Source organism: Nuphar pumila, chromosome 11 (assembly GCF_984573655.1).
Source record: "Nuphar pumila chromosome 11, dmNupPumi1.hap1.1, whole genome shotgun sequence".
Taxonomy (NCBI): domain Eukaryota; kingdom Viridiplantae; phylum Streptophyta; class Magnoliopsida; order Nymphaeales; family Nymphaeaceae; genus Nuphar; species Nuphar pumila.
In genome coordinates, this window is record NC_143259.1 from 12,873,463 (window position 1) to 12,901,428 (window position 27,966).

The following is a 27,966-nucleotide window of genomic DNA, read 5'->3' on the forward strand; positions in this document are numbered from 1 at the left end:
TGTTGGAGCAGACGCCTAGTCTTGAGGCCACCAGTAGCTAATCGATAAACCCAAAAAGATGGGAGAGAGAGAGCATGTATTATTCATTGATCCCTAATCCCTTTAATAGGGATTACTCAAAGAAAGGTTCACAAAAAAAGTCACACATAATTTAACATAATTACGTATGACTACCTAAACTTATAAATATTACTTTTAACATACTTTTCAAGACTAAAAAAAGCAACAACTTATTTTTAAAAAGTATCATTCTTTCAAGAGTATTTTAGTCATTTTAATAAAGTTAAATTTATCTAATGTTAAAAAAAACTTGTTTAATGTTAGATTAGCCACACACACACACACATATATATATATATATATATATATATATATATATATATATATATAGAGAGAGAGAGAGAGAGAGAAAGAGTAAATGGTAGTTGCCTAACACTTTTCAAGCCTACCAGGCTTTGGAAGGATTTTTTCTATTTGTTCTAAAATCTGACCATACAGAATCGGTTTTTGGATCATCTGATTCTGACACATAGTTAGGTTTTTATAAGATTTAAAAAACAATTCTCTAACATTTTTTAAAATATTCAATTTTTAAAAATGACTTTTTTATCAAAAAATCATGATCCAAGTGTCATTTCCTAGCAATTTGACCATGCCTAACACATCTGCAGGGTCAGATTTGCTAAAAACAAGAAAACCATTATTCACTGGTGGTAGGCTCAAAATGTGTTAGGCAGCTATCACTTGAGAGAGAGAGAGAGACCGTGATTCTGCCTGATTCAGCCGAATTGAACCATTTTATAAGGGCCTAAATCTGAATCGCCCACTTGAATCGAATCAAGAAGGGGCCAATTCAATTCAATTTTGATAACATTGGTGTCAACAAGGGCAGAGTTCGCATGTTCATGTTTCACGTTACTAGCTTATGCAACTGTATGAAATCTCTTTTCAAATGCCGAGGTGATTCTTCATTTTCACTTTCCACATTCATATATTTTATTCTTCTCTCCGTTTTATTTGTCGCAATGCCTAGAAATGTTCAGAAAAAAGTTTCAAAGAACAATTGAAAAACCAAATCTTGTCTGCACCCTTCATTCAGGAAGAACCACATATATGAAGACTTGTATGAATTAAAGCTCTCAAGAAATGAATACAAAGACCCTGTAATTATTAGAATCATCACAAGATCTCTACATTTAGTTTCTCTGTGCTAAAATTGCGGGGAATAGAAAAGGAATAGAGTTTGCATATTCAAATCTTTTGAAGAATTGGACTATATTTCTCTCTGTACAGAGTCGGGTTATCTATACAGAATACGTCTGGAGGTAGGACTTTGTATCCAAGTAAGTCTGCTGACTACAGAGGCTTGAGAAAGGGAACTTATGAAAATTGTAATTCCCAACAGGAATGCTTCAACAATGGCAGCAATAGATACTCAAGAACATCATGTCATGGCAAGTTTAACCAATTGTATGCCATTTGGTACAATGTTGACTAAACAAGAAAAGATGGGCTATTCCTGACCCCTCTCCACAGTGTCCAATATGTTGATGATCTACCACAACGCCTGTACCTGTGCAACCATCCAACTAACCACCATCAAAGAAAGCAAATATCTACTCTCTTGTAGTCTACAGCAACAAAGATGAAAGATTCATTGATCTTGTGAATTCATGAACAAGCTTTGAGAGGGAAGATGACTGAACCGTCATATGACAATTTATGTAATAGTTGTGGCACAAGGGAAGTTGCCATGGCATCAACAACCACTCGGACACTAAGCATGATAGCTAAGCCTGAACCATTTAACCCAAAAGAAGTGATCATCTGGAATCGCAATCAATGATATACACAATGCAGCTGAACCTCAAATGCAGGCATTGCTTTTTTATGACAATTTTCTCCATCAGATGCTCAATTTAAAGGCACAATGCCTTGGTAATTTTGTGACAGTGATTCAGAGCTTAACTTGAAGATGTCACAACTTTTGAAGCCTTGGAAGTCACGCAGCTTGATGTCTCAGTAAGAATCTGTGAATTACCTAATCATCAAACACAGTAAAAGGAAACATATCCTAGTCAGGTCATAAGAGATAAGCATTTCAGCATAAGAATCCCAAGAATCTAAGCTCTAAACACCTAGAACTACCATGGTGGATGATAATTTCATATTATTTCCATGAAAATCTTTGCATAGCTCATCCATATTTCAAACATAAAGAAGTTACACCAAGAAAATCGGGAAAGATGTCTGTTATAAATGTAGGGCCTATCAATTGTAGAAAACATTTTCCTAAGAGTGGGCTTGATGTGCTTATCACGATATAAATGCCGCATATTAACTAGGGTATCTTGGTCTACAGCCATCCCAAAATAAGAAAAGAAGGGACTTCATGAGATCCGTTCAACAACATTGAAGGATTCAGGAACTAAGTTTTGTGCAGAACCACAAAACACGAGTCACACTTAAACTGAGTTCGAGGTGAATGACAGCGCCCTCAATGGATTGGGCCTAGAATGAATCTGACTGGAAGAAGCAAACGTGCACAGTCAAGTCTGATGGATAGGCTTACCAAATCAGCTCAGCAAAGGTTGCACAGGAAAGGAGAGGAGCAACTACATAACAAGGTTTCCCCAAGGGGGTTGGCACAGGGGGGTGGGGCCTTGGCCACTAGAAGAGCGATCAAGGTTTGATTTTCATGGGCGTCTTCCCTCTACACAAGCCAATTCCCAGCACAGGCCCTGAGGGCGGGGGTCCTAGCCTTGGAGTTTTACTCCGCTGGCACAACGACTGTAGGTGTGGCAGGCTGAGCCAGTCAGACCAGAACTTTTTGTTGGGTGTGGTTTCTTCGGGTTATAAATAAAATAAAATAAAAACTACACAATAAGGTTAGTGAGACCAGACCAAGGTGGCCAAACTAGGAAGCGGACGCGGGAAACGATACGGGAAGCGGAAGCGGAAGCGAGGCATTTTAAATTTTATACGAAGCGGGAAGCAAAGTTTCAATTTAAAAACGAAATATGAATAAAAAATGAAGCAATATGGAATCAAACAATAAACAAATAAAAACTAAACTAAAATTGATCATTCTTATATTTCGTGATTTTTCTGTAAAAGAGTTAAATTTTTGTTAAAATCTAACAATGATGGTTACCAATTTAAAGAAAGTACATGGAAAGTGAGTGAAAGCGTGAGAGAAAATACATGAAAAAGATGAAAAGAAACATGAGAAAAGTATATAATATGCATAGACCATGTGTATGAGAAGCATAGAAGAAGCGTGGGAGAATCGAGCTTCCCATGAAGTTTCGGAAGCGAGGAGTATCGCGCTTCCGAAGCGAGCTTCCCACCTACCTAAGAAGCTTCCGGTAACTCTGGACCAGACTAAGATCTAATAAGCAGGTCAGACCAAGCTGGACCCCCAAGGCCACTTATTCAGAATACCAGCATATGAAAGAAAATTTTCAAAATCACAAGTTATGTAATCTCTTAATCACTCAGACTAAGACATCATTTATTGACGGATGAATGACAGAGACACTACCAAACTGTTAGTTTCCTAAATTATTCATGTGAGGATTAGCAGAAGTGATACCTACACTTGCAAAACAGGCCTGAAGAAAAAATAGCCACTTATAAAGCATAAGAAGCACTTCGGAAGCATATCAGAAGCATGCTTTGGAACCACAGTAGAAATGCATGGGAAACTTGCTTCTTGAAACATGGGAAGAACTCTGACCATGCTTGTAGGGCTCACTTCTTATTAGGATGAGAAGCCCAGGGACTTATTAGCTCAGCGGTAGAGCGGTCGGAATTACCTCGGCTGAGAGTGCACGAAGCCAATCCATGGAACACAGACAGTATCTCCCCAGAAGACTGGTTCATATGCAATGGATCCTGAGGTTCCTTAGATGAAAAAAATCGTCGAGGAGACCTACTCAATCAACAGGTTCTTCGGGCAACGGGGAGGTCCATCCCCATGTTTTGAGGGAAGTGGGAAGAACGTGCCTTTCTAGCAGCTGTTCACTCTTCCCCTTATGGGTGGGGAAGATTCGATTCCATTTTTAACTAAAATGGGTGCCCTTAAATAATTTTGGTTTAATAAGATGCTATATAAAAAATATATTATTAGAAGACAGATTAAAATTTATGTTTGGGTTATTGCTATATAACCTTATGTCAATGTCACAGTAAAATAAAATAAGACATGCGCTTCTAATTCTTTTAGGATTTTGATCTTTTCTAACGTTTTATATCTGAAAAACGGAATCCTACATGTGTTCCAATTTGCTTCTCTTTGCTTCCTATTTCTCACTTCACAGGGGACTGAAAGATACTCGTTTCACACTTTCTGTTTCCCTATACTGCTTTCCTTGATGACAACCTTGGCTCATACAGTAAAAATGTGGAATTTTAAATAGGTCAAAGGGTTTACTACACCCACAATAGGTTTACCAATCAGCCTCAAGGGGCAGCTACCAGCAGCGCTTAGCAAATAAAATATAATTCCTAATATAGTGAAGAATCTAGGACACTTCAGCTTCTTCTACTGCCCCTTGACTTTTCTTCCACATTCTAATACAAGCTCAGTAAAGACTACACAGGAAGTATTGAATATGACAAACAAGCCGCCCCTAGCTTCATGTTGTGACCAACTCACCCAAACTTCCACGATCCAACTACAAACTCAGTAAAGAAAATGGTCTCATACAGCAACATGGATAAAAAATTATTTTAAATAACTAACGAAGCTGAAATCCATAACAGTGGGACAAAAAACGGGACATGTAACCTGATGTCCATTCTTAAGATAACTTCTGGAAAGATGTATGAGTTGATTTTGCCTTCAGCTTGTTGTCATGCCCACTAAGCTGGGTAACAATCATGAAGTGGAAGTAGGAAAAATAGATCCTCCAAAAAATGGGACGCCAGAGGCTAAAACAGCTTAGAGGGGCAACAATAGGAATGAAGAACCGTCAAAAAATAGAAGATAAACATCACCATAAGTCTTTATACAAAGAATTCACCTAGACAGCAGCCTTTGAGTTAATACTCCAAACCATACTATGACCATAAGGAGTTTGGGCTTGCAGTCAGCAGATAGAATGCACATGCCAGCAATATGAAAGGGGCTATATTTTGAAGTGTTTTCTCAATCTGACAATCTGCAAAAAGATCCCATACAACAACGACAAAAGCAACAAGAAGAAATATTTGTCGGATATATTTTATGAAGGAATTTATTAATGAAATGTGAAACAGAATACAATTAAAAGCCAAAAGAAAAAGAGAGTACTGTCAAAAGCTTTGAGAAAGGCAAATTAAAGTTATTAAACAGGGGAAACAAAATATGTACAGAAAAAGAAGATTACCTGGACCATTTTGATGTTGTAATTGCATCCCCAAAGAACCAGAGGTTACAAGCATATCCAGAGCTTTTTATACTAGAATCATAAGCATGAATACCTCAACTTTTGCGATCTGCCAAAGATAACAGGCAAGCAATTTAAACGTATGCCTACAATCAGCTAAGTGTGTGCATTCATAAACATGCACTCGTGCACACACACACAAATAAGGAATTTCTTCCAATGTTAGCATTCTGTTTCAGCGTGCAACCATTCACACATACAACTACATGAACGCATGAGCATAAACCCACCATGTCTTTGTCGTGATATTAGAAAAGCTTTCTGCAGCATCTGCCTTGCTTTTCTGTCTGGGGTGCAACCACTAGACTCCAATTCCTTGTATATTACTGGGACCTGATTACCAAGCCAAACTGAATATGGTGAAGGCACCACACAATTTTCAATAAAAAAGAGAGATTGCAAGAATGCATAAACAAATTATCAGACCACAGAATTTCTTATCATCAGTTACTTTCATTTTAGATGTTCTCCCTTATCCAGAAAACTGGGAAAAAAAGCAGAATCTTTTGTTGAAACTTTTACTGCTTGATGCCCGGGGATTACAGGGTCCATTCATAAGCAGGAGACACTCAATGTGGCACAGTTGGTTTTAACTTTTAAACCAATAGGAGGGGACAGCTTTTTGGCCTCCCAACACGAAAACACACCACACATGCATGACCATGTTCTAGCACAGAATGCAACTAGACTATTATGTGTTTCCGGGATTATATACACTACCAAATTGTATTAAGATATAGTAACAAAGAATTAACAAAAGAATCTAAGGACAAACCTGATCAAACTTTCGACCTCTAATTAAGGCCTTCATAACTGTAGTGTATGTAACCACATCAGGACTGATTCCCTTCAAAAATAAGAAGTAATTCTTGTGAATGACATCTAAATACATACATACATACATACATACATATATATGTGGTTTTAAAGTATAAATGGAACTCTTAAGTTATACCAAAGAGACAAAAGCTTACAGTTTGTTTTATGTACTCAAACACTGCCAATGCTTCTGAATACCTCCCAGCAATACCAAATGCATTAATCAACAAATTGAGCATGACGAGGTTTGGTTCAATCCCTTCAGCTTCCATGAGTTGAAGAACCCTGACTGTTTGTTCACACATGCCCTGAAGAAATATGTCATCCATTAACCATAACTTGTAAACATCAACAAATTGTAGATCAGAAAGAACTCAAAGAAATATAGTGTTTTACAATATTTCACATAACTTGATGTAAAGTGTGCAGATCTAGTGACGTTGAAGTACGGACTAGGGTTGATCAGTGATAATTTTGTTTCTTTTCCGCACCAGTTCTAAGAGAAGTCCGTTCACACAATTTTTTCTAGGGCTACAGATACAAGCGCTCAAATGCTACAATTGTATCTATCGACAGGCCATAGGTTGTAACACCCCAGATTTTTCAGACCCTTTAAAAGGGGATTTAATTAATAATTATGAGCCTTTGCATCGGGATTGGCATTTAAAATTGATAATTATTGGGTCATCGTGGAAATCGGATAAAAAAATGGTCAAATTGGGTTTGGATCGGACCCGTTTGGATTTGGAGACATAGTCAACATTTCTGGAATTTTTTATGGCTTTTTAGGGAAGGGACATGCCTGGAATTTTCAGAAATGGTGGAGGATTAAATTGGCATGGGATAAGTTAGGTATTGACTTTAAAGAACTTGTTTTTTTATGGGGTAATGGCACAATTGAAATTAAGGGAGAAATTAAGAGCAGTTTTGGTATAGGAAGGACATGTTGGGAGGGTAGTTTGGTCATTTAGGTAGGGGCAGCTGTCATTAGCTCAGTCCCCACCATTTTTCTTGGTTTTGACATGTATTAACCTACTTTGAGTTGGGTAAAAAGGGTTTTAGTAAACCTAAACCAACTCTCGCTCATTACACATACCCCATGTTTCTCTCTCTCTCGGTCTCACCCGCACGCCCCTCTCCTCCCTCACCAGTGAGCTCCCTCTTCTCTCATTGGAGGAGTCCAGACCGGTGGAGCTGTTGTAGTAGATTAGCTGAGTTGGGAGGAGCGCAATTTTTGGACGAAGGATCGTTCTAAGTGCCGGTTTGGGGAGATCTTTGTATTTTCATCTTGGATTTCTTGCGTATAAAAGGTATGATCCCGTACTCCTCGTTTTGCTTGCTAGTGTGCAGCATGTATGTAGGAAAGTGGGTGTTTGGAATAGGAGAATTTGTAAATTTATATGTATTTTGAGATGTTAGCATGCTAAACCATGTTTAGATGATCTTGATCTTCGAGTTTATGGTCTCTTTCGGATGTATTCATGCTTAGATTTCTGAGTGAAGCATGCTTATGACTATTCCATGCCTAGAATTATGTTGGTTCGAAAGATGGCATGCGATCAATGGTTACATGATTTGATATTTCGGTTTTTAGCATGATCTTGCATGTTATGAAGTTATATTTGATTTTAAATCTTTGAAAATCTGAGGAAAATTGTGTAGATCGGTTTGGGACACCCCTAGGAATGTTGGGGAAGATTTTTGGACACTTTAGATGCATAATTTTTGGAGTTTTTGGGGTTTCAAAAGTAGAAAACCAAATTTTGTGTTGTCAGGAGTCAACCCCGGTTGTTGGTGTGGTTTTGGTTGGACCTGAGGGTCAACCCTTGCTTCTTTGGGAGTCGGCTCTCGTGGGGTTGAGTCGACTCATGATGTTTGGAGAATTGACTCATGTTGTTTGAAGAGTCGACCCTTACAGTGGAGAGTCGGCTCATTTTGCTTGGAGAGTCAACTCATGTTGTTTGAAGAGTCAACTCCTGAGTGGTCTGAGTCAACTCTAATGCTTGTGAGTGGGATTCTTTTGATGTTTTGTGTGCGAATCGATGTGGTTGAACTTGGGATATGAGGGATCCAACCCAGTATGATGTAGTGTGGTCTATGGGACACTACTTGGTTGATGTTGGAGGTTATATGCATAGCTTTCACCTATGTATTAGGTATTTTTGGTTGAGTGTCGACTCATGGAGCTCAGGGATTGTCTTTCTTTATTGTGAGTTGATTCCTCTGTTGTGAATAGACTCTTGCAGGTTGCAAGTTGACTCCTGCAGTGGAGAGTCGACTCCCTGCTATATTGTTTTGGTTTTGTTTGAAGAGAGTTGACTCCTAAATAAATGAGTCGACTCCCGAGCTCAGGAGAGTCGACTCTGGAGTTAACCGAATGTGTTTTTCTTGGTGTTTTGCCTTCGGGTGTGGGTCGTTAAGCTTGAGATTCGATGAATCCAGCCTGAAATAGTTCTGTATGGATAGGCAATACCAATAGTTATTGTTATTTAGCAATCTTTGTGCAATAAGGCACTAACGTGACTTCGGGTGGCTCAAGAGGAACCTATTTTATGTATAGATGCATATTATGTGTTGGGCTGCATTGGGATGTAAGGTCCTTTAGACACCAAAATTTTATGATGCACAAATTGCTAATATCTTTCAAAAACAAGTGTTTGCAGGTACCCAGCGAGAATTGGACACCCCTCATACTCGGATGGCACAATGGACCATCGCCTATTACTAGACGGCAGAACGGGATGTCATTCGCTACTGGATGGTAGAACGTAATGTCGTCTGTTAAAGGGCGACAGAGCATAGTGTCATCTACTACAAGACGACAGAGCAGAACGTCGTCCACCGCACCTAACATGTAGATAAGCCAATGGCTTATCCTTATCTCCTCTCAATCGCCCTGCGCATCTCTTAGGACGGGAGGACTTTTAATGGAAGAACCTTTTTAGAAGACTTTTCTCGATAAGTTTATCCTCTTCTAGAGATAAACTTAAATCTACTAGGATTGGATTCGGATCCGAAGAAGTGCCTTGACCCGTATCTCATTTTGAGTCCTATAAATTGGGACTAGTCCCAAGGACCCAGGCATATGGAATTTTCCTTTTTGAGCTTTGATCCTAGAAAGAACAAGCCCTAGCCTATTCATACCACTACTTGCGCCGAAGTACTGCTGAAGTTGCAACCTTTTTCATCTCAACGCAAGAGCATCACAAGGATCAAAGAAGAACGTAAAAGCTTAACAGGTTCTGAGCCCAAAAAAGGTGATTTTCAGATCATTCATTATTTTATTTCAATTTTCACTATTTTAAAGAACATATACTAATACACTTTGATCTGTCTTGCATATTTGAGTGTTTCTACGGGGTAAATTGGGCTAAGGATATCGAAAAAACTTGTTTTGGCTTTACATTTCCCTCGAGTAAAGGACGGTCATGACTCCTATACAGCATCCCTCACATCTTTCAAAAAGATTTTGCAAATTCGGGTAAGTCAGATCTTTCCCCATTTAAAATATTTTTATCAACAGTTTTTGGTGACCAAGATGGGACGCCGTACTTTTTCTTAATTTTCGTAGCTAGAATTGCATCACCGGAAGATTTCAAAATTTTTGTTTTTCAGGTTTTTGCCTTTGTCAAGATGGCAATCCTTGTTTTAAGGTCCACTCAGTTTTGGTCGTCTGCTGACCACTGTCCGCCAACTTTTAGCCGTTCGGATATCACCGTCCTCTATAGGACAGCATCATTTGCAGACCCTCGTGTCTACATGTTTGGTCATCTGTTGTAGGACAGCACTGTCGACAAACCCTTGCGTCTGCACGTTTGGTCGTTCGTTGTAGGACAACACTGTACGTAGACCCTCGTGTATGCACGTTTGGTCGTCCGTTGACAGACAGTGTCATCCGGAGACTTGCATCTGCAGGCCCTGCCATCTGCAGGCTCTGCCATCCGCAGACAGTGCCGCCTACAGACAGTATTGTTCGCTTTGTCTGCAACTCGTCTAGTTTAGCAGGTCTTCTATTTAGTTTAGTTTTTTGTTCAATTGTTTATCCCGTATATAGGCTGGTTTTGCATTAGATTCATCATAAATATTAGGCTTAGATTTTCTTTTCTCACAATTTTTAGAAACACTTGCTAGAGAAAACATATGCTCACATAGAAAATAGAAAAACACAACCTCCAGCAAGTTAGGGTTTATTTGAGACATTGATTGATCTCATGGGGTGCTCATTTTTTTATCTTTCTCTCTCTTAAGAAAATAGCCCTTCTTTTATTGCGATTTTTTTTAAAAATCTCTTGTCCTATCATTTGGATCTTCAGATCCCCCCACTAGTACCCTTAAGTTGTTAGCTTAGGTATATTGGTGGTGATACCATTGAAGTCGGATATTCTACACTAATACCCTTAAGTTGTTAGCTTGGGTATATCGATGGGGACCGAGTAGGGAACCCTGAAACCTTAGAACCTGAAAAGACCTCGCAGATCAGTGGAAACAGCTTTCGAGGATACCTATTATTTTGAAAAACTCTCGTTACTTGTTGTGGGTATGTGTGAACCAATTGTTTGGGGTATAATGCATACCCGATCTGAAGCCCACAAACTCCAAATCCAATCCATCCTAGAGGAACCACCTCTAGAGAATCCCACGCATGGATGTCACCCATGTGATGTAAAACATCATATTCGATGATGATCCTGAAGAAATGACTCACATGAACATTCATGACGAGTCTATGGATGACTGAAAAAAGGGAAAGACCCTGATGTTCCCTGAGTCCAACTCACGTCAGTACTCTCATCGATCTCGTAAGTCTCCCAAACGGGTTACGAGATGAGTAATTCTAACACAGATGAGTATACCAAAAGACGAATCCATGAGACCTCGCATTTTAAAGCTTGGTTCGAAGAACGACACCCTCATCAGTCTCATAAATTCTCTCATACGGGTTACAAGACATACAGCTCTAGTACAAGTGATTTTACCAGGAGACGAAACCTCAAGACCTCGCATTTCAAAGCTCAGTCCAAAGAAAGGGATGTGCTAGCACAAGCAAGACAGAACATGGAAATGATGGAGAAAAAATGAAAGATATACAAAAGCAGTTGGGACAAGAAGAGCCAAAAGAGCCACGAATTAGAATGTGAAAGGGCATGGGCTAACAGAGAGACCAGAAGAAAGAACAGACGAAATTCGGAGCCGCAAGAGGACAGAGAGCAAAGTCAACGAGGAGAATCCCAAGTGTGTGATGTAGAGATAAGAGTCTACAGATCCAGACCAACCCGTCCAGTCCAAACTATGTCGTCCGAGTCCGACAGAAAGATCAAATCACTAAAAGACATGGTCCAGAGTTTAACATCGAGAATGAGATAAATGGACATAGACCGGAGAGAATACTCTATAGACATCTTCCTGCCATGGGGATACGATGATGTGGATGATGAGACCCCTCCAAAATTCCTAAAGTTCAGTGGAAAGGAGGACCCAAGGACTCACTTGTCCTTATTTATGGGAAGTATAGCTAAATATCGAAACAATGATAGGAGGCTAATTAATTGGTTCCCTAGAAGCTTGAAGGGAGAGGCATTTGAATGGTTTGCCACCCTGAATCTCCAAAACATAAGAGAATTCAAGCAGATCATAAATTTGTTTATGGAATGGTTCTGATTTAATACTGAGGCCCTTCCCACCATCTGCCAGTTGTACGATCTGAAGCAAAAGAAAGAGGAAGGTGCCCATGAGTTCATAAACCGATGGCAGTCTATGGCCAGTAAGATGAAGGAGTCAAGGAATCTATCTCTAACTCTTATGCCCTGGTCATAATTATGGACAACTTCTCTCAACCTCCACGGAGCCTCATTAGTATGGTTCAGGTTGAAACCTATGCCGAACTCATCAAGAAGGCTACTGTCATTGAGGTAGGCATCAAAAAAGGAGTCTATGACGGGTTCCTGAAGAACAACAAAGACAACGTCTACAAGAAGTCGAACCCATCAAAGGGTCATGTCAACATTGTCTAAGGCCACCAGAAGCAGGTCAATAAGGGTCAGAAGGCAGGTAACCAAAAGGCCTCCCTAAAGAAGCGGAACGATAACGGATACGGGGGCAATCCCAAGTGTACCAGAGACTGAACATTCACCAACTTTGAACAACCTCAATCACATGTCCTGGGTCTACAGATACAAGATGGACTAGTTAAGTTGCCCGAGGTGTTTAACCCACCACAAATGAAAGGAAACGACCTAGCCAAATACTGCAGATATCATAGAGTTGTGGGTCATGACATCGAGGACTGCTTTATCATCATGCACAGCATCCAAAACCATATAGACAGTGGGGAGTTGTTGGTGAACGAAGAACAGCCATAGTCGAGCAACAATGACTGCACCACAAAAGAAGCAATTCGAGTTTGTGAAACAAGAGAGAATTGGTTCCCGGGGAAAGGTATGGAGCAAGGATCATCTGACAACATAATGGTTTGTGCTCCACGAGCCTTCATCTACAGTAATTGTTATTGCTCGATGCTTCTAGTGTCCCGAATCTGTTATCAAGGAGGGCAGAGAGTACAAGGAAGAGGAATTCCATGAGAAGACCAAGAAACCTCTCAGAAAATTAATAAGATAAATGTGATTCATATGGGTTCACTAAACAACAATCACACCAAGATTCCTCCCCCAGTGTCTCAGTCTAAAAGGTCCATCACAGAAAAGAACGACCTCCCTGTACAGCTCGTATTGTCCAAACCCGAGGGGCAAGCTAACATGTTGATTATTCAGTCAAATGAGGAAACGACCACATCACCAAGCTCAGTCACAAGTTTATCGTCTAGTTTGGGCCAAGTGTCAGTCAGAAACCTCTCTAAAAGGTTAACGGTCAAAAGAGAGCCTCTTCCAGCCTCACACAGAATGAGAACCCACAGTCTAGGCCGCAAAGGGCCTAAACAGAAAAGAGACAAAAAGGAAAAACTCTCCTATGTCCTGAAAGACCATTTCAAGAAAAGGGCCACAATCATAAGCTTAGTGAAAGGATCAAGCATGGCAGATAGCACGAGACTGACTCTCCCCTTACAAGAACTCATCCTGGGACAGAAAAAGCTACAAGCCATCCTAGACTCATTTGTCTCTCCTTCAGCAAAAAGAAGACACCATGCCTAGAACAAGGCAACTACGGGTCACGGCAGAATTACAATAGTATAGAGGAAAGACCTTCTACATGAGTCATCATCCCACAGCCCTAGGTAAGCCTTCAAAACCTCGATTCTGTAAAATGGCCTTTTGAAAAACAAAAAAAAAATGAAAAAGTTTTAAAAATCCAAAAAATTTAAAATATTTCAAAAACCCAAAAAAAAAACAAGAAAATTCAAAAAGATTTTTCTTTTTAGGGTCCAAGTTATCCTCTTTGTTACAGGAGCACGTTATTCCTATTGACAAGACTAAGAAAGCTTTTGTCAAACTCTTCTTTTGTTTTCTCTGAGCATTCTCAATTATGCCTTTCTGTCAAAACCACGTGAGAATATGAAAGGAGTTTTAACCTATGCAAAACCTAGGGATAGGGCATTGTAAAGTTATTTCAAATTTTAAATCTCTTAGGCAAGAAGGAACCCCTAGCAGCCAAGCATACAAATCTTAAACCAGCTTGACCTCGTTAAACGAGACCCAAGTGGTCTTGAAAGCTTGGTTTACCTCTGGACACTCGTGACTAGCCCGACCATGCTCAGCGAAACCATAAAACAATCCCCACACCCAAGTTGTCATTGAACTGGTCCGACCTTATTCGACAGAACTCATAATGGTATTGACAGTCCAGTTTGCCTTAACTCCAACAGTCACAGGAGGAGGATAGAGCTTCATCATTATGCTAGGCATATCATTGAAAGATCACTAAAGATCGGAGATCTTATTTCAAAATGAATTCAGCTCTCTTCAAAATAGTCATTACCTCAAGTATGTCCTTGCATCCGAGAGTCTACCACGTAAGACATTTAAGTATTAGAAGGAGATAAGGCAGTGGTACAATGAGGCTAAGGTATTTTAATCCAATAATTTCAGCCTAAGAGTCTATAAGAATGAATTATAGAGGCACGGGATTATTATCGATACATGAATGTAAATCCAATGAAAACCCACCTAGGTAACCAACTCTCCAGGAAAGAGGTTGGGTGTTGAATACCTTCAATGCTAATCAGCTTCATAGGTTGATCTCCTGAAGAGTATTTTCTTTTATCTCGATAGGAAAAAGCAGAATATATATATATATATATATATATATATATATATATATATATATATATATATATATATATATATATACCTCTGGATCTATGGTATGGTGGCAGGCTTCGGTCATACGATTGCCTCAAGGGCAGATGTTGGAATCGAATAAAAAAAAATGAAAAAGAGCTACGAGAAAGCCAATACTTACCTCTAAACCTATGGCAAAGTGACAGACTCCAGTCATATGGTCTTTTGGAGGCCAAAGTTGGATAGATAGCGGCATCCCTCCTAGACCCGAAAGTCATAAGATCCATGGTTGTCAGGCCTCAAGTCAAAGGATAATAAAAGTGAGGAATAATCCCTTTTAAGCTAAAAACAAAGCCTACGAAACTTACCTAGGGGCAAGAGGTATACTTGAATGCGTTCTCATCAAGCCATATTCCTTCAGGGTCCAAGACTTACTAGAGACCATCAGACCTAACAAGAATGCTTTGAAACTTAATTACATATCCCTATAACTAGTCACTTAAAAACCAAAACGAAATTAAAGGAAAAAATTTCTAATAAAGCTAGGTGTCGCTATCTTAGTGATGAGTTGTGGAGCCTGATTCACTGTTTTCTCCCTTACAGGAAGGGGGGTCCGGGGGCTCCCCCCGGCGCGGGTCCAGGGGGGCCGCCCCTAGCGGGAGGTTATAGGGGGGCAGCGCCCCCCCCCCCCAGAAGAAATTTTTTCTGAGGCTTATGTTTGGGACCCGGTTTTCAGTGGATCCGACCCGATTTGGTTAGGGTTAGGGTTGTCGCCCTTGCCTTGTTTATATTCTCGTTTTTCTTTCCCGAGCTTGTAACTGTCTGTTAAGAGTAATAATATTTCTCTCTGGGCGACCGTGATTTTTTACTCTCTCTCGAATTTGAGGAGAGGTTTTTTCACGTAAATCTGTGTTCTTCTTGTGTTTTGTTTGATCGTTCTTGTTCTTTGTTTCCTTTTGATTGTCTCTTGCTAGTGGCTTTTCCTAACACCTATGTCACACGTGTTGAGAATAGGTGGTTTTTAGGTTAAGTTCTCTTATATTAGAGGTTTTCTGAAATTTTATTCTCATAAGGACTTAGATGTAATTTTCTTTTTTTGCCTCTCTCTATTTAATATAGAGAGAAGCCCTAATGAGGTTTATCGAGTTCTCTGTTTCTTGTGCAGCCGTCTCTCTCTCTCTCTCTCTCTCTCTAGGGTTCGGTTCATCTTCTACATGGTATCAGAGCCTAGCCGATCGTGGGAGCGTGATCGACTGTGACGTGGGAGCGTGATCGAGTGTGATCAAAACACAGTCGATCGTGAAGGCTTTCTTGATCGTGATCAAACTTTGATCAAATGAGTAATATTTCAAATCAGGTCAGCAATTTAAAAATTTGTTAAGATCTGATGACAGATCTGGGCATGTTGTTGGTCGTGGATACTTGCTGTGAGTTTCGTAGCTCCTCGTTTTTTTTTTCTCTCGACTACCTACTGCCTCGTTGGTAGTTTCTGCCGTGATTCTCGTGACTACCTACGCTGGGAGTTTGATTGCTGTTGGGAGTTTGATTGCTGTTCAGATCTAAGGAGAAGATCTAAATTTGTTCTCCTCATCTGGATTTCCTGCTGCGACCTAGTGTTGCCCAGTCTTGTTTCTGCTATGACGTGATTTTTTTTTTGGTTCGTGAGTTGTCGAGGGGTATTCCTGATGGTTGGGAGTAACAGAAATTTTTTTTCTGTGTTGCCGTGAGGTGCTGAGTTCTTGTCGAGGTATGTTCCTGCTGTTTGGGAGCAGCAGAATTTTTTTTTTTGTTGCCGTGATTGTTGAGTTCTCGCCTGTGCTGATTGCGTGTGATCAGAAGCTGATTGCGTGTGATACTTACTGGATGTCGTGCCTTATATGTCGGAGAACAGCAGGTGTAGTGAATATTTTGTTTTGCGACTGCATTCTATCATTTGTCGTGATGTGTTTGGGTGCAGCAATGTTCGTGATTTCTGTGGGATCGACAGCAACTGAACTTTAGTTGTTTTTAGTGGGTTGGTTTATTTTAGAATGTGGTTTTCAGTGACTCCCTGCTGTGTCGAGTTTTTTTTAAGGAAGCATGGTAGCTTAAGTTACTCTTCTGTCGTGGAAAATAGCAGGTGTGATTCCCTGCTGGGTTGAATTTTATTTTGTGAGTGGGTTGTTGCTTGTTGTGGGAACAGTAGGTGTGGTTTCCTGCTGAGTTGAAAATTCCTCTTGAACACTTGCTGTTCAAGTGAGGTATTTTTTTTTTCAGTATGGCTGAAACTTCGAAATGTGATTCCAAAATGGAACATATTGGGGAGTATAAGGCTTTTGCCAACCCCTTCTCGTATGGCTCTTCTGTAAGGTTGAATGAAACCAACTATGCCAGGTGGTCCAGAACTTTTATGATGTCGGTATCTGGACATCGTCGAAAACATATTTTGTTGGAAGGCGAACCCATTGAGAAATTGGGAAAATATGTTACTTGGGATGAAGATAATGACATAGTTATGTCATGGATCATGAATAGTGTCGAACCCCATATTGCAGATGGATTGATCTACTATAATACAGCCAAACTAATGTGTGACAATCTTCGTGATACATACTCACAAGAAACGAATGTGAGTCGTATCCTACAAGTCGAACAGGAAATATATAACTTGCAACAGGGAGATCAGACCTTGGCCCAGTACTATGCCTCTGTCAAAGCTGTGTTTGAAAGACTTAATGCTCACAGGCCTCTTTGTTGCTCAAAGCAAAAGGATCATCAAGAACAAACCATGGTTGCTCGTTTTCTTACAGGTCTTTCTTCAGATTTTTCTGTTGCAAAAGTTCAAATGTTGACTGGTTCAGATGTTCCCACTCTTGCTGATGCTTACAATCGTCTGAGTAGACTTGCGATCTCTCTGCCACATTCTCAGCCTGTGACTCAGTCATCTGCTCTTGTTGTCCCATCTAGTTATGGGCGTGGAAATATTCAGAATATCAGAGGACGTGGACGTGGTATGGGAGGCAGAGGAAAGCTTCAATGTACATTCTGTGGAAAATCTGGACATTTAGAAGATCGTTGCTGGGATAAGCATGGTCGGCCAATCTCTTCTTCATCCAAGTCATATACCCCTAAAGCAAATGTTACTACTATTGAGGCAATAAATGCACAAGAGAATATCACTGCAAATGAAAGTAGTATCACCCTTAGTCGTGCGGAATATGATGAGTTGATTGCTCTTCGACCTTTGAGTTCCACCACTCCTGTAGCTGGTGTTGCCTATTCAACCGGAAATCATCTCCATCTGAATGATAGCAAGTGGGTTATTGATTCTGGTGCATCCAGACATTTGTGTGGAAATTCACGTGTTTTTTCAGATCTAAAGGTCATTAAGGCTCAACTTGGAGTCTCATTAGCCGATGGGAGCTCCTCCCCGGTCGTTGGTCAGGGAAATATTTCTATATCCTCCTCATTACAGTTGAAAAATGCTCTTCATGCTCCAAACTTTACTCAAAGTTTACTTTCTGTTAGTTGCCTTATAAAAGAACAAAACTGTAGAGTAATATTTGATCCAATGGGTTGTCATTTTCAGGATTTGGGTTGTCATTTTCAGGATTTGCTGACGGAGAAGAAGATTGGTGGAGGCTATGAAGAAAATGAAATTTACTACCTACATCATCCAATGGGGTCTGTTCATGCTGCAGTGGAACATTCATTCAGTCTTGTTCAGTGGCATCGTCAACTAGGTCATCCTTCATTGTCAAAGCTTCGATCGGTCTTTCCTCAAATTCCTTCCACCACATCATTTCAGTGTGAAGCATGTCAGTTGGGCAAGCATCATCGAAGTTCGTTCCCTTCGAGTCAGAGTCAGTCTAATAATAAAGTTTTTGAACTTCTTCATGCAGATGTATGGGGTCCTAGTAAGATTCCTATTAGGACTCAGTGTCGTTATTATCTTGTTATTGTTGATGATTTCTCTAAGTTATCATGGGTATTTTTAATAAAAGAACGATCTGAAGTTCCAAGTCTTATCAAATCCCTAATTCTTGAAATAAAAACTCAATTTGAATCTATTGTCAAGATTTTTCGCACTGATAATGCTCTCGAGTTTAAATCAAAAGGTCTGTTACAATTTTACCAAGATCATGGCATCCAACCCCAAACTTATTGTGCCTATTCATCTCAACAAAATGGGGTGGCTGAGCGAAAACATCGGCACCTCCTTGATGTTGCCAGGACCATTATGATTCAATCCAATGTTCATGCGTTATACTGGGGTGATGCGATTATCACTGCTTGCTATCTGATCAACCGCATGCCTTTGTCTTCTGTGGGTGATCAAATTCCATTACATATCCTAAAACCTAATGCCCCACTTTTTTCTTTCTCACCAAAAATATTTGGATGTGTTTGTTTTGTACACAAACTTGGCCCTAACCGTGATAAATTAGCCGCTCAAGCTACAAAATGCATATTTATCGGTTATCCAAAAAATCAAAAGGGCTATCGATGTTATGATCCTATTTCTCGCCGAGAGTATGTCAGTGCGGATGTATCTTTCCTGGAATCCTCTCCATATTACTCTAGTTCCGGTTCCCCGTTGCAGGTTGATCCAGCTGAGTCTTTTCCATTACCTATACCTCATTTTCCTTTGAAATTTGTGCCCTCCTTATCGAACCAAACTTCATCCTCGTCCAGATTTAATAATCCTCCATTGGTATATGTGCGTAAAGCTCCACTTCCGCAAGAGCCTTCATCTTCTTCTTCTCCTGAGGTAAGTTCTACTGACAATAGTGATCTTCAGGATGATGATAGCAGGCCTATTGCTCTACGAAAAGGGACAAGACAATGCACCTTATATCCCATATCTCATTTTGTCTCCCATGCCAGAATTGGACATCAGATGAAGTCTTTTATTTCAGCCTTGTCTGCTGAAACCATTCCTCTAAACTATCAACAGGCAGCACTTGATAATCGCTGGAAGCTGGCTATGCAAGAAGAAATGACAGCTTTGGTATCTCAGCATACCTGGGATCTAGTTGATTCCCCTGCAGATGCTGACATTGTTGGATGTAAATGGGTATATACAATAAAGTACAAATCGGATGGTTCTATTGAAAGGCACAAGGCCAGATTAGTCGCGAAAGGGTATACTCAGACATATGGAATTGACTTCTTTGAAACTTTTTCTCCTGTTGCACGGATGGGTACCATCCGTCTTGTTCTCACAGTAGTTGTTCAGCATGGTTGGAGCTTGTGTCAATTAGATGTGAAAAATGCATTTCTTTATGGGGATCTATCTGAGACCGTTTACATGTAACAACCTCCAGGATTCGAGGTTGAGGGAGAGTGTCAGAAGGTGTGCAGATTGAGAAAGACGATTTATGGCTTGAAACAAAGTCCTCGTGCATGGTTTCAAAAGTTGTTTGAAGTGATGTCAATAGATCAGCAGCAGATCATACACTTTTTTATAAAGAAAACTAGCTCTGGCATAGTTGTTATGGTGGTATATGTGGATGACATCATTCTTACAGGAGATGATGTGAAAGCTATTGAAACCACAAAGGCTCATCTTCAAAAACACTTTGTTACAAAAGACCTTGGTTCACTCAGGTATTTTCTGGGTATAGAAGTTGCTAGAAGCCGTGAAGGGATGGTTTTGTCTCAACGAAAGTATGTTCTTGACTTATTAAAGGAAACGGGCATGTTGGGAGCTAAACCAGCAAATATTCTCATGGACCATAAAGTTCAGTTGTTTGAAGAAGGGTCAAAACCAGTTGATAGCAAAAGCTATCGCTTCCTAGTAGGGAAGTTATTATATGTAACTGTGACCAGACCGGATATTGCTTTAGCAGTAAGCAAAGTTAGCCAGTTTATGGACAAACCAACTTAGGTACACTGGAATGCAGCCATAATGATTCTCAGATATCTAAAATCCTCTCCTGGAAAGGGGTTATTGTTTAGGAAAGGTGGAACTCTGGAGATAGTAGTCTATTCCGATGCTGACTATGCTGGATCTGTAGTAGATAGAAAGTCTACCACAGGATTCTGTGTGTTTTTGGGAGACAACTTGATTTCATGGAGAAGAAACAAAATGTGGTTTCCAGGTCGAGTGCAGAATCAGAATATCGGGCTATGGCCCAAACAGCTGCTGAATTGATATGGGTTCGTACTGTTCTTCATGATCTCCAGGTGAAGGTTTCCTCTCCAATGACCATGATGTGCGATAACAAAGCGGCAACATATATAGCAAACAATCCTGTCTTTCATGATAGAACAAAGCACATTGAGGTTGATTGTCACTATGTAAGAGACATGATTCAAGTTGGTCATATCACTACAAAATACCTAAAGTCGGAAGACCAAATTGCAGATATGTTTACAAAGCCTCTTGCTAGGCCAAATTTCTCCAAATGTTGTGACAAGCTGAGCATGATTGATATCTATGCTCCAGCTTGAGGGGGAGTGTTGAGAATAGGTGGTTTTTAGGTTAAGTTCTCTTATATTAGAGGTTTTCTGAAATTTTATTCTCAAAAGGACTTAGATGTAATTTTCTTTTTTTGCCTCTCTCTATTTAATATAGAGAGAAGCCCTAATGAGGTTTATCGAGTTCTCTGTTTCTTGTGCAGCCGTCTCTCTCTCTCTCTCTCTCTCTCTCTCTCTCTCTCTCTCTAGGGTTCGGTTCATCTTCTACAACACGGACTCGGCTAAGGAGGTGCCGCACCCGAGTCGACACGCCCCGACACGGGTGCGGCTTCGGACTCGGTCAACGCCGAGTCGGACTCGGTCAACGAGTCCAGGCCAAGTCCGTCCACATTTTGGACTCAGTCAACTTTGACCGAGTCCAAAAATGTCCCTAAAAAACCTATTTTTTATATTTTTTATTTAAAAATATATATATAAAAAGAGGCACAATGGTTTGACAGTGCTGCAGTCACAGACTGTGACTGTGCACAGTCACAGATTGTGCACAGTCTGTGCAGTGTGCACAGTCGCACAGTCTGTGACTGTGCACAGTCACACAGACTGTGTTGTGGCATTTTAAAAATAAAATAAAATTTTATATATATATATATATATATTTTTTTTTTTTTTTGCCGAGTCCCCGTGTCCAAAAATTTTAAAATTGTGCCGCACCTGTGTCGCACCCGCACCCGCACCCATGTGACATAGACTAACACTTAGACCAACCAAAGAGGAAGAAACTCTAAAGTGTAGGAATCTCAAGTGCAAGAATCAACTTGTTAGGAAGGTTCTAATTTTTTAAGAGAGAGCAGAAATCCCTGAATTTATATGATCAATCATTCATGGTTGTCATAGGCAACCCACTCTACTACAAATTCATGAGTTCCACTGTATTTCATAAAAGTTCATTGCATGCATCATAATGCATCGAATAGTATAGCTTTATAGATCCTGAGTATGAGGAGTACACAGAAAGATTTGTCCTATCTTCGAACTACCTGACCGAAATATGCCTGACTCCGCTCACTGGAGCAGAAAGTCTCATTTCTAAATTGATCATCCTAGGAAAGACACTTCTGCCCTAAAGCCTTACTGGGACAACTCCACCCTGTCCATGAGCCCACAATAAGTGTAGGACTCCTGGCGCTTGCCCCTACAAATTCTAAAAAAAATCATCAAAAGGCATCAAAAATCAAAACGTGCCTAAAAGGCATGAAAGAGAGTCATATTTCTCTTTTGCTACCCCTGCCTCAAGCCCAATATTTTCTCTCTACTATAAATAAAGTATTTTCTGAATTGGCCCGACCTCATTCGGCGAGAGCTATAATGGTCTCTACATCCCAATTCCTTATCCTCCTGAGAATGACCCGACCTCGTTCAGCAGAACCCAAATGGTCTCGGCAATCCAGTTATCCCTGCACTGACACTGACCTCGCTCGGCAAGACCATCAGATGGCCTTGGCAATCCAGTTGTCACAGGACTGATCTGACCTCACTCGGCGAGACCCATAACGGTCTCGACAGTCCAACTTCTCCCTTTGGATGTTGGCACCGACCTCGTTTGACGAGATCAATCACGATCTTGGCAATCCAGTTTTTCTTCAAATACTAGCCCGACCTCGCTCAGCAGGACTGAATTTATTCCCGACGAACTAGTGTTTCAAGCCTTGAGTGTTTATTTCTTTGTCATAAATCGAATTACATTGATTAATTACAAAGAGGGGCACTTGTAGATACCAAAATTTCATGATGCTCAAATTGCTAATAACTTTCAAAGACAAGTGTTTGCAGGTATCCAACGAGAATTGGACACCCCTCACACTCGGACGCACAATGGACCGTCGTCTGTTACTGGATGGCAAAACGGGACGCCATCTACTACTAGACGGCAGAACGTAAAGCCATCCGTTACAGGATGGCATCCGCTATGGGACGACAAAGCACAACATCATCTGCCGCACCAAACATGTAGATAAGCCAATGGCTTATCCTTATCTCCTCTCAACCGCCCTGCTCTTATTTTAGGATGGGAGGACACTTCTTGAAAGAACTTTTTTAGAAGACTTTCCTAGATAAGTTTATCCTCTAACAGGGATAAACTTAGATCCACTTGGATTGGATCCGAGTCTGAAGAAGTGCCTTGACCCGTATCCCATTTTGAGTCCTATAAATAGGGGCTAGCCCCTAAGACCCAAGCATTTGGAATTTCCCTATCTGAGCTTTGATCCTGGAAAGAACAAGCCCTAACCTAATCTTACCACTACTTGCGCCATAGTATTGCCGAAGCTGCAACCTTTTTCATCCCAACGCAGAAGCGTCGCAAAGATCGAAGAAGAACGTAAAAGCTTAACGGGTTCTAAACTAGAAAAAGCTGATTTTCGAATCATTTGTTCTTTTATTTTGATTTTCAATATTTTAAATAATGGATATTAATACATTTTGATCTATCATGAATATTCGAGTGTTTCTACGATGCAAATCGGACTACGGAGATCGGAAAATTTTATCTTGGCTTTACCTTTCCCTTGGGCAAAGGACGATCAAGACTCGTATATGACGTCCCCGACATCTTTCAAAAGGATTTTGCAAATTTGGGTAAGTCAGATTTTTCCCTATTCAAAATATTTTTATCAACAGGTCCAATTATTCCAATTATGAGTATTACAAAGATGGTAATACCAATGAGAAGAAAAAGGAATGTATACGTACAATTGGAATCATAGGGCGATGACCCTAAAAGTATCTTGTTACAATAACATATTTGGATGTTGATCCGTGGTACAAAGCGGGTATCTTGAGTTGGCCTTTGTGCTGACTATCATTGTGTGTGTCGCATCTTGGCCCAGACCCAAGTACCGGAATGGTACTGTATGGTGTTTATTGTTTGTACTTGTGTGTACATGGACTTTAGATGTTTGGTCCTTGTAGCTCATACCAGAAGAGTACTGTGAGTTTTTGCCTTGGGTGCCAGTACCTAAAAGGTACACTTGTTCTATTGGTTGTATGTCATCTTTATGATAGTAGTTGTGTATTGGCTAAGATATTGGTATTGTGATGCTACGATACGTGAAGCGTTGTCTTAACCACGAGGGTATGATGCAATGATGCATGTTATGTTATAGTTATAAGCTTATGGCTATTGGTTTACGCCATCAAGTATCAGTTAGTCAGCTTATCAGATGTGTTATGCTTGTTGGGTTTTCTTGTAGTTTGAGTCAGCTTGTTAGATGTATTATGCTCTGTTGGTTTTCTTGCAGTTTAAGTCAGCTTGTTAGATGTATTATGCTCTGTTGGTTTTCTTATGGTTTGAGCTAGCTTATTAGATGTGTTATGCTCACCTGGTTTTCTTATGGTTTGAGTCAGGTTGTCGAATGTATTATACTCGTATGGTTTTCTTGTAGCTTGAGTCAGCTTGTCAAAAGTGAACAAGCACGCACCAACCTCGTGAAAAGTTTTCGAGACAATCGAGCGAGCTCCTGTCATCTCGATCTAAGGGATTCGTCCCCCACCATAGGGCTTAGGGGACACTGGACTCCGATACTCGACACGGAAGTAGAACTGTCGCAGTATGCCTAGTAGTGCACTACGTTGACTTCAGGAAAAGGGATAAAGTCCCGAACTCTTGGTCACGGGAAGAGAGATGTCTTGACGAAGGATCCTGGACCCGGTGTAAGCATCACGGTGACTATCTGGGATATTATAAATGAAATTGATGAATAAACACCCATTGAATGGTCCAATGATGCCCAAGTGGGCCAGGGGAGTGGTGCCCCTCTGGATAAGCAGAATTAAAATAATAATTGTGTGAAACATAGTATGTAATGCAATAGCAACCAAACAAAAAGAATTAATAAAATATTCATGCATGTATAGGCAGACATGGCACGATTTTGTGTGCTCAGTGCATGGTGCACCTGAGGGTCGACCATTGAGTTGGGTGAGTCGACTCCTTTTCATTTAGATTTGATGCTATGCTCTGAGAGTTGACCCATTTGCTGGGTGAGTTGACTCATTTGTTTATGATGGATGGTTTGGTTGAGTTGAGAGTTGACTCTTAAGTTGGGAGAGTTGACTCCTCTTTTAGTTATGGATATTATGTCAGGTTTTAAGAGTTGACTCATGGGAATGCAGAGTCGACTCCTCTTTGCTCTTTTAAGAATCAATTGGTCCAGCAGGGCATCGACTCATCTTCTGTGATAAGTATGATATGATTTGAAGGTCGACTCCTGTTTGTGAAGGATTGACCCTTTCCGTGTGAGAACTTAAGTTTTGGCCAAGATGAGCTTTCCGATCATATATGCTTATTATGCTAGTTTTGTGATTTGTGTTAAGTGTTGAATCATGTTGAGACGTGTTGTTATCTCACCTCAGTACTTGAAATATTTTTCAGGTGATGTCTTGGTGGAACGGATCGGCGAGGAGCACTGAGCTCGGCAGACTTTTGGACGTGGACCTAGGACTGCTTCTGTAGTTTTGGAATTCATGTTTTGAAAGGAAAAGGGTTTTAAAGGTAAAGTATTCCGATGTGTTTGCTTTCAAAAGCGAAAATTTTAAAATAGTGTTTACTAAAAGCAAAAAGAAAAAATTGGACGGGTTTTACATAGGTACTGGTATTAGGAACATGCACATTAAAGAAATAAACTCAGCTATTAAATCCCATGTCAAATATATCTCTGTACTGCAGTTTTAGGGCATTAAGTTGACAAAACAATAAAATCTCAAAAGAAAAATCATGATAAGAATTACATCATTTTCAATATATTGTGATTGTAATGAGTTCAATTTTTCCATGTTTTTTTGTTTTTGATTTTCTATGACATTTTTCAGATTTATGTGAAGATTTTACCTATATTTTTCTGAAAATTTTGTCAAATATCACAAGGATTTTCCGTCAAGAAAATTCTCATACGAGATGTATGGCCATGCTTTGAAATTCTACACTTGAATACAGTTTCTGAACAAAGTACAATCCATATCCTTAATTATGCCCCTAGAACTTTGAAAAATAAATGTTACGACATTCTGCAACAAACCTAAGAGAGAATTACATGCAAACAATCAAGCAAATATTTTAACTGGGTATTCCATCAACATGCATAAAGTTAGACCAAGTGGATGCAAACAATAGAAAGCAAAGAGACTACGAAACAAATAAGCAATGCTAACTAATGTGAAGTATACATGGAGATAGAGAACAAAAACATGCACCATAAAAATTCCTTTTTTGCGACGCCAGGAACTCAATGCCTTTACACATAGAAGTTTCTACACTAATTTCCAAAGCAACTCATACATCCTATCATTAAGAAAAAATAACTAAAAAAGGAAAATCACACTGAATGGTCTTAGTTTTCTGTTGCATAACAAAGTAGCATCGGCCATAATTCTGCCGTGGAGGTCCTTCAATATGGAAGCTAATCCACTCATAGCAAAAACCTTTCAACAATAAATTAAAGAAACAAGCGGTGTTCATTACTAAAGAAAATAATAGCGATTGAAGACATAATAAACACAGGCAAACTGTGAGATGCTTACACACCTGCTGAGCATAAGCATTTGCTAGAACACAAAACACACTGGAAGAAGGTTGGAAACCTTCAGCTTTCATGGCTGCCACACACTCGTCGGCGCCCTCGAACTTCCCATACTGTCCATAGATATCGACCAAAACAGCGTACAAAATCCCGCTATTCCTGAGTCCTCTATGCTTCAAATTCTCAAAATTCCTCCTGATATGATCCCATTGTCCTTGTTCTCCCAAGCTAGCAATGATATTGATTAAGATCTTGGGGTCAGGATAAAGCCCCTCCTCCAGCATTGCAGCAAAGAATTCCAATGCTCGATCGAGTCTCCCCGCCTTGCAGTTCGACCTGATCAAACAGTTCCACGCCGCGATGTCCGGCGCGATACCTTTCGAACGCATCTTTGCAAATGCCTCCGCAGCTTCATCCACCATACCAAACTTCCCAAACGTATCAATGACACAATTATACATCCTCCTATCTGGCGAAACCCCATTGTCCTGCATCTCTCTGATAAGGCTCATAGCCTTGTTCCACATCCCATTGTCTCTATACAAACCAACAATTTTGCTATAAACATACGAAGATTTCACCTTAAATCCCTTCTTCTTCATCTCAACAAGCAACTTCCAAGTATCCGCCAGCCGCCCGGCGTGAGTATAGGCCTCAAGCAGTACCCTGTAAGTCTCCCAATTGCACCTAACTCCCCTCTCCTCCATTTCCAAGAGCAAGCAGTCAGCTTGCTGCAGCAGGCCTTTTCTCAACAACCCACCCAAAAGAAGATTGTAGGTCCTCACTTTGGGTTGCATCCCCAACAACTTCATCTCCTGAAAGATGGCATCTGCTTCCAATGTTCTACCAACACTACCCAGAGCCCCAATGAGAGAATTGTAGCTAGAACTGCTCGGTTGCATTCCCGAAGCCTCCATGAGTGCAACCATCCTTATGGAGGCGTCGAGATCGCCGGCCTCGCAATAGGATCGAACCAAACTGTTGTACAATTCGACCGAAAGTTCTTCACCATCTTTAGCAAACGAATTCATGGTGTCCGCTCTATGGACTAAATTCGATTGGGTGGTCGGTGTTCTATTGTTACCGAAGTCTAGGCGAGAGGAGGCACCAACTTCACCACCGTTTCTGGTATTTGCAGGCCCGCTGGCTCTGATGGTAGATTCTAATCGGCCACCATATGCCACGAATCGATGGAAGGAACCGCAACGACAGGTACCAAGACTATGAAATCTAGTAACCATCCACAGCAGATGAGCTCTCGGATCGGCGGAAACCAGAGTACCCATTACGGTACTCGAGTTGTTTGTTCGATTCAACGAGTGCCCAAAATCTCGAACTTGGGCAAAATCATGGTTCGAGGCGCAGTTATGTAGAGGGTAGGGTGCTAGTGTGGCCTTTCCTTCGGACGTTTGGTTCGCCGTCCCCGCCTGTCCGTGGGAGGCTCAGAGCGCAGGCCCCGTACACGAGCATAGGCTCACGCAAACACTGGACACGCGGAGGGATTCTGGT

General features: G+C 40.5%; 1 protein-coding gene across 2 annotated transcripts; it reads right to left on the reverse strand.

The window, feature by feature from the left end:
* Positions 1 to 1,629: 1,629 nt before the first annotated feature.
* LOC149822012 (uncharacterized) lies at positions 1,630 to 27,962 on the reverse strand. 2 transcript variants are annotated; one of them, XM_089980093.1, is made up of 7 exons: positions 26,463 to 27,962; positions 6,407 to 6,559; positions 6,208 to 6,279; positions 5,663 to 5,765; positions 5,373 to 5,481; positions 5,028 to 5,165; positions 1,630 to 2,041 (listed from the first exon to the last, which is right to left on the reverse strand). In XM_089980093.1, the coding sequence occupies exons 1-5, from the start codon at positions 27,741 to 27,743 to the stop codon at positions 5,468 to 5,470; spliced, it is 1,623 nt and encodes a 540-aa protein (XP_089836219.1). In that variant the 5' UTR covers positions 27,744 to 27,962; the 3' UTR covers positions 1,630 to 2,041; positions 5,028 to 5,165; positions 5,373 to 5,467. The 2 variants fall into 2 exon arrangements, with proteins under 2 accessions (XP_089836219.1, XP_089836218.1); XM_089980092.1 differs by lacking the exon at positions 5,028 to 5,165.
* Positions 27,963 to 27,966: the final 4 nt, after the last annotated feature.

Coding starts and splice junctions, on each gene's coding strand:
- LOC149822012 (XM_089980092.1), bottom strand. CDS start 27,743: ATGGGTACTCTGGTTTCCGCCGATCCGAGAGCTCATCTGCTGTGGATG. Junction 6,280..6,406: donor TTGAGTACATAAAACAAACT/GTAAGCTTTTGT, acceptor TTATTTTTGAAG/GGAATCAGTCCTGATGTGGT. Junction 5,766..6,207: donor GAGGTCGAAAGTTTGATCAG/GTTTGTCCTTAG, acceptor CTTGGTAATCAG/GTCCCAGTAATATACAAGGA.